At 45.8% G+C, this 13091-nt stretch overlaps 1 protein-coding gene across 1 annotated transcript in view; it reads right to left on the reverse strand.

The window, feature by feature from the left end:
- The window catches only part of LOC126536063 (nephrin-like), an 87704-nt gene that overhangs the window by 18717 nt on the left and 55896 nt on the right, over positions 1–13091 (reverse strand). Inside the window, exons 4-6 of the mRNA XM_050182956.2 lie at positions 9114–9317; positions 4429–4725; positions 1990–2310 (exon numbers count right to left, since the gene is read on the reverse strand). Coding sequence (XP_050038913.1) covers positions 1990–2310; positions 4429–4725; positions 9114–9317 — 822 coding nt within the window. The remainder of the gene's footprint in view (positions 1–1989; positions 2311–4428; positions 4726–9113; positions 9318–13091) is intronic.

Below are 13091 nucleotides of genomic sequence, written 5' to 3' on the forward strand. Positions count from 1 at the left end.
TCGTTAACTTTGATGCTTTGTTTCTGAGAAACTCGTATGGTTTTCAGTTGCAGCTTAGCACTGCCCTCGGATGGATGCCCATCTTCACTTTCATGAGAAAATATAATGGTACACTCTGCTGCTGCCTACTGCGTTCCTACTCCGTTTGCAGTGATGAGAGACCCGCTCGAGATTAGTCAGAGAAAGCATGCGCGAGGTCAACGTTTATCTCGTCCTATAGCAATTAGCACAGCCACGTTACGAGAATTTTGTCGGGTTACGGTCACGTCTCGGTCAGAGTTCGCAACATGCCTCGCTCCGGCACGTTGCGAACGGAGCGAGGTGTGGCGCGACTGCCTCGCTAATCTGGAGATCGTGAGAGCCAGCACGTGGGTGATGCGTGGGCGCGATTCTCAGCAGCTGTCGCCGACAGACCTCCTAGATGACGCGTGCTACTCTGGCGCCATCTCGTAGCTATCGTCACCGCACTACGCTTTTCTTCCCACGCTTTCGCCATGCCCTCCTCCACTTTCCGCCTCGTGGTTACGCTGCACTCTCCTCTGCTCGTTCCTCCTCGCGTCTTTCATCCGTTCAGCGTTCAGCGTTCGCTTTCATCTTTCGCTGCTGTTTCGCTCGGTCGCCACAGGAACGGGAGCCTAATAGCTGCGCTCTAATATGTGCCTAGTGCTCTATTTTGAGCAAGAAACAAGGGAAGAGTGCGTCTATCAGGTTTTTCGAATTTTCAAGGGCTGGGCATATATATTTGTCGAAAGCGCTCCTTTTCATCCTTGGCGTGTCAGTTTTATGACTACGAGAGAACTTGGCAGCTGCGTGTAACGGCCGGACGTGATTGGCAAAACGAGCTCATACTAACCAGGGGCCTTTACTTGACAGGAGAACAATACCTATAAAAATAATTTGTTTTTCCTACCAGCTCCCCAGACAGAGAGAGAAGGCAAGATAAGAAAATTTAGGGATGTTAACCATACGGGCGTCTGGTTTGCTTCATTATGCAAGGTTATAAAGGAAAGGGGATGGGAAAATATAAGGATAAAGATAGTGACTACTGCGTAAGGGGATGAATCGCACAATTACAGACTGTCCCTCACGGAGGTGCACTTCAAAAACTGCAATACATTATATAGCAGGCCATTTGTTTTTTGCACCATCGTCGAATGTAGCCACCGTACAAGAATATTCTCCCCTGAAATTCCTTAGCAGTCCAAACAGTCTAGGGCGGTCTGAAGACAGAGGCATTAGATATATTCATCGATGACAGCTGTGCAGAAGGTGACCTATGTTCGCTTGGCATTCACAACCTATAGGTACCCACTTATAAAAGCGCATATCCGTACAATAATTCCGCCGCTTCATGTTCATGGTTGGTTGGGTCACACCACCACGCGCCATTAAATTATTTCGGAATTATTTGTTGTTTGGTGTTGCTCTTTTTAGGCTTTCGTCTGTGTTCACCACCCTCACCGAATTGGCTGATAGTGCGCGTGCGCTGCCATGCGGTTACATCCCGACCGTCAATGACAGGTTATGTGGCTGTTCTTAACTTTAGGCTCAAAAATAACCGCACCCTGCTATCATTTCTCGTGATTTTCTTCTGGAAGAGCTTGCATGCTAGACGTGCCGCCAATCAAACATCTTAAGTTTTTATTCTAGGCACTCGCTCTATCTTTTGGACACAAAGATAATTGCACCTCGTTATCATTTCTCATCGTTTATTCTGGACGAGCTTGCGTGCTAGACCTGCCGCCAATAAAACCTCTCAAGTTTTCATTAGAGATACTCTCTATTTAACATGATTGGCCTTTGTCATCACACAAGGTACTGAAAGACCGATCTCGCCGTTCATGGGCGCACAAGGTTCTGAAGCCGACATCACGTTTTCTTCGTTTCTATTCTTTTTTAACTGGCTCGTGTAATTGCCTCTGACCGCGCGACAGTCTTTTTCTTTTTTCTTGGCGCAATAAATGATCGCTAATCGTCACCATCACTCACAAAGAACGGTGAGCTGAACGGTGTTGCTACGCACGCTGGCCAGCGGGTTTGACGCCTCGCATGCGTAACTGCCTGCTTGAGAAGGTCGCACACGCCGCATGATGAGGTAGGGCCCGGTCACCAGGAGAGACGACTGCTGCCCAGCGGAGACCGCAGCGGTGGCGTTGCCTCCGGGCTCCAAAGGAACGCCGCGGTGGAACCATTGGAATACGTCCACGGCGGGGTTGGCCGACGTCGCGCACTCCAGGTACACGTCGCGCCCTTCCAGGATCATCGGCTCGGACAGACCACGGCCCAGTCGCAGCGTCACGTTGGGGGCGTCTGCGACGTGGAATGGTGCGCGCACGCTCACTGCGGCTGTCGACAGAGGCGACACAGAGGAATCGAATAGATACAGTTTTCCGTTCTATGACGGCTCTGAGTTCAATTGCAGCGTCTGATGAGTGCGAAGACAGGCGCCAGAGCCCGGCATAAACGTCCTCTGTGAAGAAAGTGCTTCAGTCCGGGTTATGCCTTAGCATATAGAGACTTAACTGTGAACGCTCTACCGAATTTTCTTCTGTGCACTTGTAAATATCTTAGTGCTGTTTTTAGAGCGGTGTAGCGCGCGCGTGCGTGCGTGCGTGCGTGCGTGCGTGCGTGCGTGCGTGCGTGCGTGCGTGTGTGTGTGTGTGTGTGTGTGTTTGTTTGTTTGTTTGTTTGTTTGCGTGTGTGTGTTTGTTTGTTTGTTTGTTTGTTTGTTTGTTTGTTTGCTTGCTTGCTTGCTTGCTTGCTTGCGTGTGTGTGTGTGTGTGTGTGCGTGCGCGTGCGCGTGCGTGCGTGCGTGCGTGCGTGCGTGTGTGTGTGTGTGTGCGTGTGCGTGTGCGCGCGCGTGTGTGTGTGTGTGTGTGTGTGTGTGTGTGTGTGTGTGTGTGTGTGTGTGTGTGTGTGTGTGTGTGTGTGTGTGTGTGTGTGTGTGTGTGTGTGTGTGTGTGTGTGTGTGTGTGTGTGTGTGTCAATAGATTTTGTCATTACCTAAGTGGCAGTTCCTGCAATTAAATGACTTCAATTCACACATGTGTTTCTGGTCTTCAGTGACTGTTGTATATTTTGTTAAGTAAAAAAAAACATGAGCAGGCTTATTACTGGCAAATGTCAACTTACATATTTTAATAATAACAGGCAACGTGTCAAAAATTCAGTTGGTAAACATAGGACTTTTCCGTCTTGCTGCGTGGAACTCGACATAGGCAACACTAATAAAAAAATTAGGGTAGCCTGATTTGATACGCTATTAGTCACTACCATCTGTTACCAGAACTGTATTATTTCGCAACCCAATAAAGATGATTTCGTTGCTTTATTGTGGCTATTGTATAATGCAGCTATGTAACTTCCTTTCAACTTCTCATGTAGCGAAAGTCGTGTAAAGAAGGGCACCGTCCTAGCATTCGAAGGCGACATCCACCTTCCTTCCGAAGAATTGAGGTGTATGGTTTTGAAGCAAACACAAAAGATCGGGATAGAGCAAGCCACAAAAAGGAAGTGTCTAACAAATGACGACAGAACTAAGCAGACAGCTTCCGCTTCAAGTACAAAAGCGGCGTCGAAACGGTACCCGACCTAGAACTTCAAAACACCAAGAGCACATCCTTAAGGCGCGTGTGAACCTTCCTTTAGGCACGTGCCGCTTTCTCTTTCTGTTCTTCGTTTACAACTTGGGTTTCTATTCTTGTTATCACAGTTTTTGTTACCGCGTCCCTTCTTATCGCCCACGCTTTCAGGGATCATATGAAGGATTCGAAGTTGTAAACTTTAGCTGAAACTTACAGAAGACGTTTCGTTCTTCGTTATTTTTGTTCTGACATTGCAGGAAAAGAACACAACGATAAAGTATAAAGACTTCAAAATGCTGAGCTCCTTGAGTTCTAGAAGAAAGAAAGAAAGATGGAAGGAAAGAACGACAGAAAAATAGAAGAAGGGAATAAAGTGGAGAAATAAAGAAAGCTTTATTAATAATAAAACAGGACCGGACAAGAAAGGAAAGGACAAGTCAGAACAGGATATAGTGAAAGGTTCGACAAAACGTTGTCTAGTCAGTAAGTTTACTAGAAAAAGAAGACATAAGCACAAATGCATCGGGTCATTGACTAAGTCAAAAGTTACTCCACGTTAATTAATGATTGTGAACGAGAAACCCGTGTGGGTTCCGAAAGGTCAATTAACTCTGGCTTATTCAGTGACCACAAACATCTATTTTTTTTCTCGGGACAGAATAGCATGGAACAAAACAACACTGAACCTGCAGCCGCCATGTTTGTACTTTCATACCTACGGAGAGGCCGTATAAGCCCTTCGAGCCAATCAGAACTGACAGGATGGCGAATTTGACAATACGGCGGAATTCTACAGATGGTGCGGAACAGCATTCCCCCGTTCGGCCAGGGCTCCGTTTCTCACATTGGACGTCGAGCGTCCAGGTGGCCTCGAGGGCGTCCTCCGGCCAGCGCGGATTGGCGGCCACGCAGCGCACGGTCCTTCCGTCGTCGCCGGCCGTGGGCGTGAGCAGCAGCACGCTGAAGCTGTCGTTGCCGCTGTCCGACTCCTCGTGGAAGAAGGGCTCGACGCGCACCTCGTCCAGCCACCAGCTCAGCTGTGCCGCCGGCCGGGAGCCCAGGGCGCGGCAGTGGAGCTCGGCCGGAAGCTCGGCTCGCGACGCGTTCTGCACGCTCCACAGACGCGCCGACAGCGGTCGCACTGCGGCCGCGTCGCGCAGAAAGTAAAGGTGCGCCGTTGGAGTTGAGATTTAATGCAGCCGCCGTGGTTGCTCAGTGGCTATGGTGTTGGGCTGCTGAGCACGAGGTCGCGGGATCGAATCCCGGCCACGGCGGCCGCATTTCGATGGGGCGAAATGCGGAAACACCCGTGTACTTAGATTTAGGCGCACGTGAAAGAAACCCAGGTGGTCAAAATTTCCGGAGTCCTCCACGGCGTGCCTCATAATCAGAAAGTGATTTTAGCACGTAAAACCCCATAATTTAGAGATTTAACACATGCAGTACATGAGAAAGCCCGCTTGTGATGGCACTGGAGTTTGAGGGAAACCTTTATTCCTAGTTTCGTTAGTGATTTACCCTTCTACAGTAAAAAAAAAGCCGCTCTTAGTTTGGGAGAAAGCTTGGTAAGCCGGAAAGGACGCAAAAACAAAACTCGTGCGACGACGCCGTCTAGAAGTTTCCGCACCACTCATATGTAACGTCATGGATTTGGACGGCGTCTGCTCGAACATATTCAAGCTTTTGTTGGTAAAGGTCGACCACATATTATTCTAAAGGAGCCATAGAATAAACATAACAAGTGTTGAAAGATTTTCCGCGCCACAATTGCCGAAATACAAAAAAACGTTACAGGGTCTCTTAACCCTTTCGGCCCTGGCGTCGTCAATTGATCCCACAAAGTAAAACGTGTTTCCCACGAGTAAAACCAAAACTGGAAACAATAATTTTTTTGTGGGGTGTTCCTCCGAGAGCCCTTTCGCCACTGCGATCAGCAGCGGAGCATTTTGTTGACGCTCACGTGATGACGACGACGAAGTGTTTGTTCGTACCATGGCTGAGCAGCCTTCGGCTAAGTATCGACTTTCACAATGTATAACTTTTGTAGTTTCGAGTATTTGTGGCTGATATTTTTTATATTTATTTCCTACTGTTAGCGTAGGCGGATTGCGAAATATTGTAGGCCTAACCTGCATACTTTTTCTGTTGTGGCCCTTTGATTACATGTCCACTTTTGACGACATCAGGGCTTAGTGGTTGTAAGTCGTGCGTTACTCACTTTAGCCGTTTTCTCTTTCATATATTTTTGGTGCATCGATACTGGCGGCCTTATTTTAGTCGTGCCATGTCTACGCTCACGACGCTTGCAAGAATGCACGGATAGTCTCTTTGAAGAACTGGACGACGGTAAATTATCAGATGTGGAAGGCGAGTGCGACGAGTCTGGCGGCAGCGGTGACGAGGGGGACGACGCGCTTGGAACCACGGCGGAGCGCGAGTGTGACAGTTGAGAAGCTGATTCGGAAGACGATAGCACACAACCAATGGCAAGCCGCTGGGCGAGAAAGCCTTTCAAGGTGCCAGAGACCATATTCAAAGGGGCCGCTCATGAAGACCTTCACATGGAAGATGACATATTCTCACGATTTGGTTATTTTAGCCGTTATGTCCCGAATAGCGTCTTTACTGAGCTTGCTGAGAAAACAAATCAGTATTCTGTTTTTCAGTTTGGCACGTGTGTAAGCACTGATGATGAAATCAGCCGACTGGTGGCTCTCCATCAGATAATGGGTGTCCTGAAATATCCAAGGTTCCGCCTATATTGAAATCCTGCAATGAAAATTGCTAACATTGCATCAAGCGAGATCTTGCGCAACCGCTTCGAGAAGCTGCGCAACATTCCTCACATTCTTGATGCGAACAAGCCGGACATCAATGAGAGACTCTGCGAGGTGAGACCTCTGCTCAAGAATTTGCAAGCAAGGTGCCATGATCTCGAGGTATAGGAGAATCTGTGCATTGATTAGCAGGTTGTCCCTTTCAAGGGCCCTTTGGACATAACGCAATATGTGAAGGGCAAGCCTCACCCTTGGGGTGTGTAGGCCAACTCACACCGACGCTAGGGCACAGCGGTGTAAAATGGACGGTTGCGCAGGGAAAGTTCGAATTTTTTGTGAAAAGTGCAAAGTGCACCTGTGCTTGAAGAAGTCCAGGAATTGCTTCAAGGACTTTCACATAATGAAATAATCAATTTTGTGCTTAGTTTTTGTTGTAATAGCCGCATAAAATAAAGAATTTTTTTTTTAATTCCTACACCCGCTGAGCCCTGATGTCCCTTTTTGAGGACATGAAGCCAAATCGGTAATTACTTCACGCACAAGGTTTATATTTTGTGAGCATGTCATTTGGACCTTCAAATTGAAGAAAATGCAAGGGGAAAAAATCTGCGGTAAAAATAAAAATTCCAGGGCTGAAAGGGTGAACGGCGATAGCCTACTCTTTCTCCCCTTATCATTCGCCCCCTTCTCTTTGCCTCTTCTCTTTCTCTCCTTTCTTTTAGTCGTTACTGCTCACTACTAAGCCTCTTTAGTCATTTGTAATCAATTGTGGTCATTACAAGCCGTCGTTAGACATGTTGGTCATATCCAAGTCATCAGTAGTCATTAAAAGTCATTTCAGTCATCTTTAGTCATTACTGGTCATTACTAAGCATCTTTAGTCATTTCTAATCAATTGTAGTCGTTACAGTTCGTTGTTAGACATATTGGTCATTTCATAGTCATTACTAGTCATTACAAGTCATTTCAGTCATTATTAGTCGTTACTGCTCACTACTAAGCAGTTTAGTCATTTGTAATCAATTGTGACCATTACAAGCCGTCGTTACACATGTTGCTCCTTTCGTAGTCATTACTAGCCATTACAAGTCATTTCAGTCATTATCAGTCATTCCTGGTCATTACTAAACATTTTTAGTCATTGCTAATCAATTGTAGTAGTTACAATTCACAATTTGTCGTTAGACATATTGGTCATTTTGCAGGTCATTACAACTCATTAGTAGTCATTACAAGTCATTACTGGTCATTACTAATCATTTTAGTCATTTCTAATCAATTGTAGTCGTTACATGTTGTCGTTAGACATATCGGCATTTCATAGTAATTAGTAGTCATTACAAGTCATTTCAGTCATTATTAGTCATTACTGCTCATTACTAAGCATTTTTAGTCATTTCTAATGAATTGTAGTCGTTACAAGTTGTTACACATATTGGTCATTTCGTAGTCATTGCAGGTCATTACAAGTCATTAGTAGTCATTACAAGTCATTACTAGTCATTATTAACCTCTATCAATCTCTATTATAACGTTATCATTCACTAACTCTCACTGTCGATCATTTTTCATTTTTGATCTGTCTTTAATCTGTCTTCATATGGCCTGATGACGCTTCGGCGGACACTCCGGCGGTCAGGTCTGCTGACACAAACTTCACCATGAGCCTAGAAAAGCTTTCACCTTAAAAAACATTTTGAATTCGTCGACGTCAATTGCCTTTCGAGGCAAAATTAAAAGGAAAATGACTTCGGCCCTTATTGCAACTACAAACGAGATCATACAAGAGTCCAACATCAATACATGCTATTTATCCAGAAATATACACAACACATAGGTGCAAAGTGTGTCGCACCAGAGCCACGCTAGAACACATGCTATGGGAATGCCAGGGGCTAATTAATACACAATAATGAGAGCGAGGCCTCCACCGACCGCCTCCGCGTGCGATGGCAGGCCGCGCTGCTCAGCTCGAACCTGGAAGACCAACTCTAGGCAGTCCGGCCGGTCAAGGAAGCCGCCGGAAGGCAAGAACTCTTGGCCGTAACCTCGGCGGGTGCCCCAGCCCACTACTAGCCGGACGCGAATCGTTCTTCTTCGAAGTAAAGTTTTCTCACTCACTCATTCTCCACTGGGCTGCAGCCAAACTAGTCGCGCTGCCTTAAGGCAGCTCTTTCCCCACCTCGGCCACCCCTCAACCTTGTGCAAATATTGTTTTTGTACACGCATCAATATAAATCATTCACTGTCGTGATTTTCACAGAAGCTGAACGTCAAACCGGGAGCGGAAGTTCCTTAATTATTGCTGTAAAACACTCGTGGTACCAGAGCGTATTTTATATGTATTACTTGTAATAATAGAAAGGGCACTCCTACTGGCGCAGTAACAAGTCGAATTCAATCTTCTTTAATGTTTCTGAAGCAATTTTCTGGCAATAAGCTTTCAGCTTCGTGCAAGCAGATGCCTCCAAGACGTCGCAACTACGGAATAAATCAGAACACAGATGGTACAATGCCGCGTGCAATCCAACATGACTAACAACCAAATCCAACTACTTTCCAACCGGTTTATTGAGCATTCAATAAATTCTAACACTCGAAACAGCCATCCTTCCGGGGCGCCTTGCATCGTATCGGACGCCACATCATAACATGCGTCTTCTGGTTGCGAAAGCAGTCTGTCATTTCGCGTTTACCCAAGGTAGGACGATCGAAGGCCCTGCAGTATATAGTATTGTAAAATAGAACTTACGATTCATGTCAACCGTGAAAGAGCTGTTCATAGCTTCTGGATTCTCTTGCACAGCGCAGACAAAGGTGTCGAGGAGGAACTCTCTTCCCAACGACTCAATACGAAGAGAGCTTCGCGTGACGTTTCCTTGGCGGATGTTTTGCTCTTTCGCCTGCAAGCGGTGATAGCCGCTCCCGGACCAAACAAGCTTCGGTGGCGGCTCTCCTGCACAGGAGATACATGAACGCTAGACACAAGAGTGGGCAGTCGAGCGGGCCCGAGAGGCGGTGACGAGGCAAGGCCTCGAAGTCCCCTCATGGGAGACCTGAGCCTGGATCGTTAAACTTTGCTGGATTTTCAATAAAGTTGTTTCCATCCATCCATAGAGTGAGAAAGAGAGAGAGACAGACAGACAGACAGACAGACAGACAGACAGACAGACAGACAGACAGACAGACAGACAGACAGACAGACAGACAGACAGACAGACAGACAGACAGACAGACAGACAGACAGACAGACAGACAGACAGACAGACAAAGAACTTTACTAATGGTCCTGAGGAACAGCGTTAGGGTACCTCCCTTTTCAGGGAGTCCCCGTAGCCGTCGCGGGCCGAAGCTACTGACACCTCTAAAGGCGCTGACCTCATATTGCCACGCTCAGTTTAGGACTACGCGACGTAGTTTGTAGTTTGTCACGAGAGGAAACTGCAATACAGTCAGCTCGGAACGAACTGCTATTTTCTATTCCACGATGGTTTCGCTTCGTTTGGTTTTCCTTTTATGATGACTCATACCAACTGCAGGGGATCGCACAAAATTTGGATGGTATTAAGAAATTCTAGTTACTACTAAAATTTTTAAAATTATCAGGAAGAAATGAATAAAAAATAACGTGTGAATAACTTAAGAAAATTCCCTTGAAACAACTATTAAATTCCTCCACAGCTAAGCAAACATCCCTGTGGATTCCTGTGGTAGTTTCCTAGAGAGGAGGCTCCTAAAGAAATAATATTCAGACTGGAAAATTTTAAACCAAGTTTCCTGAACCGTGATTCTAAAATGTTTTTCGTTAAGAAAAACGGCGGCAGAATAAGGAAAAAGACATATATAGTCTCATCTTCTCCGCAGATTGGGCACAGAGGGGAGGGCTCCAGACCAGCCCTGTGACGATAAAACCTTAAGACTGGTATTCGAGAACGTAATCGGGTAAATTTTAGTTTAGTTTTTCTCGTGTGAAAGGAATTTCGTGCCAAGGAAGTAGGAGGTGTCGGTTTTTATATCTTATAGCTTATAGCTGGTTACAAAAGGTTTCGAATAATTGCATTTCTCCTGGATCAAGAGGTAGTTAGGTTAGCTGATGTAGGAAATAGTGACAGCACAGGGCCATTGAAGGACTATCTCGAGAGACTGTCAGACATTTCGTTCAGGAATAATCCCTCATGTCTAGGCATCCCAAGCGATCTAATTGAATTTGTGTAGGCAGATACTAGAAAATGAAATGTATGTGAAAGGTTAGTTCCATTATTTGCTGTAAGCGAAGAACATAAAGATAAAGAATCCGTTATTATGACTACCGTCGATAGCGATGAATTTAGTTTGCATAAGGATATCATTACAGCTGGAATTTCAGCCAGAAATATGGATAAGAAGTCCCGAATTCTGATCAAGAATTACCAGTCTAGAGCAGGAGTGAAAATGCCAATTCCAGATTTTTCTTCACACTGTGAGGTTTTTATCGCGATTACCGTATTTATAGCTAAAATCAATAACTGATCTTGTAATAGTCCGTTTACTATATCATGAGAGAGACGTTTTGCGTTGTTTAGGTAGATCTCGTCACAGATGATTTGTACACTCTCTCGCACATCACAAATAGTTGGTACCTCCAAGAAGCGTACATTTAAGGGATTAATCAATGTTTCTACAAAGACCACCTGCGGTGTATAAAAGCGAGGCCAGTGTACTCCAAAGAATAATGCAAGCTGGGAAAGGAATGTGGTTTCCAAACTTCTAATAGGGTATACATACATACTCAATAATGTTTGTACCATCAACAAGTGAAATCTACAGAATATTGAGGGCAACCTGACTTCTTGATGTAGTACGTTATGGGTAACAACTTTCGATAGCAGCCACGAACCACTTCGTCGTCGTCGTCGTCGTCGTCGTCGCCTAGTCTTAAATTGATCGTGGCAGTACAATACCATTAACAATAATTAAATATCAATTTATCGTTAGAATATCATCAAAAAGTTTAACAATAACAGGAGAGATCGCAGTGGCAGGCTTCACATGCTACTCCAGTTACATACTATAGTTACGAGAAAGGAAATCGATCGATTGATTGATTGATTGATTGATTGATTGATTGATTGATTGATTGATTGATTGATTGATTGATTGATTGATTGATTGATTGATTGATTGATCGATTGATTGATTGAGAATGAGTGAGTGAGTGAGTGAGTGAGTGAGTGAGTGAGTGAGTGAGTGAGTGAGTGAGTGAGTGAGTGAGTGAGTGAGTGAGTGAGTGAGTGAGTGAGTGAGTGAGTGAGTGAGCGAGTGAACTTTTGAGGAGGCGTCGAGCGCAATGGAACCACCCTTAAGGCGCGTCCGCGCGTTGAGTGTGAGTGCAATTGCCACGAGTTTGACCACAAGCTTCTGTAGATGCTGCTTTTTAGAGCACCTTTTGTTTGTAATCCGCGGCTTTTCTTCGCAACTTTAGTTCAGCACGGCGACAGACTTAGAGGGGCTACTGAAGAACGGTGCAAACAATGTCTGTCGCACTCAATATATTGATGAAAAACGATCGAAAACGACGTTGAGCCTCGCGTTTTATAAGAGGCAATAACCCACGTTCTGGCTTTTCTTATAACTCAATGCCTGTTCGTCAGGATCAGAAACGGGGTTAGTCCGCACTACAAGACTTTTTGAACCGCTAAGTGCAGCACTAAACGACACATGAAAAAGGTCAATGTGCGCATACAAAAATGATGCGTGTGGCGCACCTGCACAGCGTCCATCAAAATAAAGCCGCTTACCATTTTTGCCTCATCCTCTGTATGCATTCTCCTTTGTTCGTGTGTTCTTCCGCATTGCTCTTAGCGCCTGGAGAGTATGCTTTAAATCCGAGACACAGCCACCTCAATAGCCTTAGTTCATAAATGCTACTTCAAAGCAGCAGTTCTTTAAGCCTGGAAATGCTTCCACCACACTGTTTACATGCACTCAACGACGCGGTAGAAAGCGTGCAAATAGTTCAACCGCTTCATAAAAAGGCTAAAAACTAAAGGCCTCAATACTAACCGCCGTGAATGGCACTGGAACATTACCTCAGGGCGCCTTAGGACGCGTTAAGTTACGAACATTCAATATTGTTGATGCTATTGCTCAGATATGGCCGAAATTCCCCGAATTCGGCCCGTAGTAATTACCTTCCTACAACTCCATGCAAAATTACGTTGAATCCATTTTCACCTTCCGCTCCGAACATGAAAACTCTACATCGAACAGACGCAACATTTGTCACAGTGCGGCGCTGTACCACCTAAGTGCATTGTCATGAAAGCACGTCGTGTTTAAATGCGCTGATCTAATCGATACGGGCAAAATGGGATCGGTCTTCGTTCACGGAAGCCCCGACTTGCGAAGAGAGCGTCTATAGCCTAGGCGCCGCTCGTGGCGCTCTGCTCGCCGATTATACGCCCGTTCGCCGGGCCTTGTGTCGGCTAAGAAATGCGAGCTGCTGCCACGGCTTCCAGCGAACGGCCCCGCAAGCCCATTTGTGAGCGCGCCCCCGGCGCTACCTTACACACCGACGAAGGTTTTCAAAGGAGACCTACGAAAGAGCATGTCGGCGTAAAACATATATTCGATCCAGTTATTTTGCTCTGCAATATTCAAAACAAATATTCACTCTATGACTGGTACCGAGCCGAGCGACCCGGAAAAGGCTTTGTGCGAGCAAGCGCACAAACGCGACGAGCATCTCGCT

This window comes from Dermacentor andersoni, chromosome 4 (genome assembly GCF_023375885.2).
Source record: "Dermacentor andersoni chromosome 4, qqDerAnde1_hic_scaffold, whole genome shotgun sequence".
Classification (NCBI taxonomy): Eukaryota; Metazoa; Arthropoda; class Arachnida; order Ixodida; family Ixodidae; genus Dermacentor; species Dermacentor andersoni.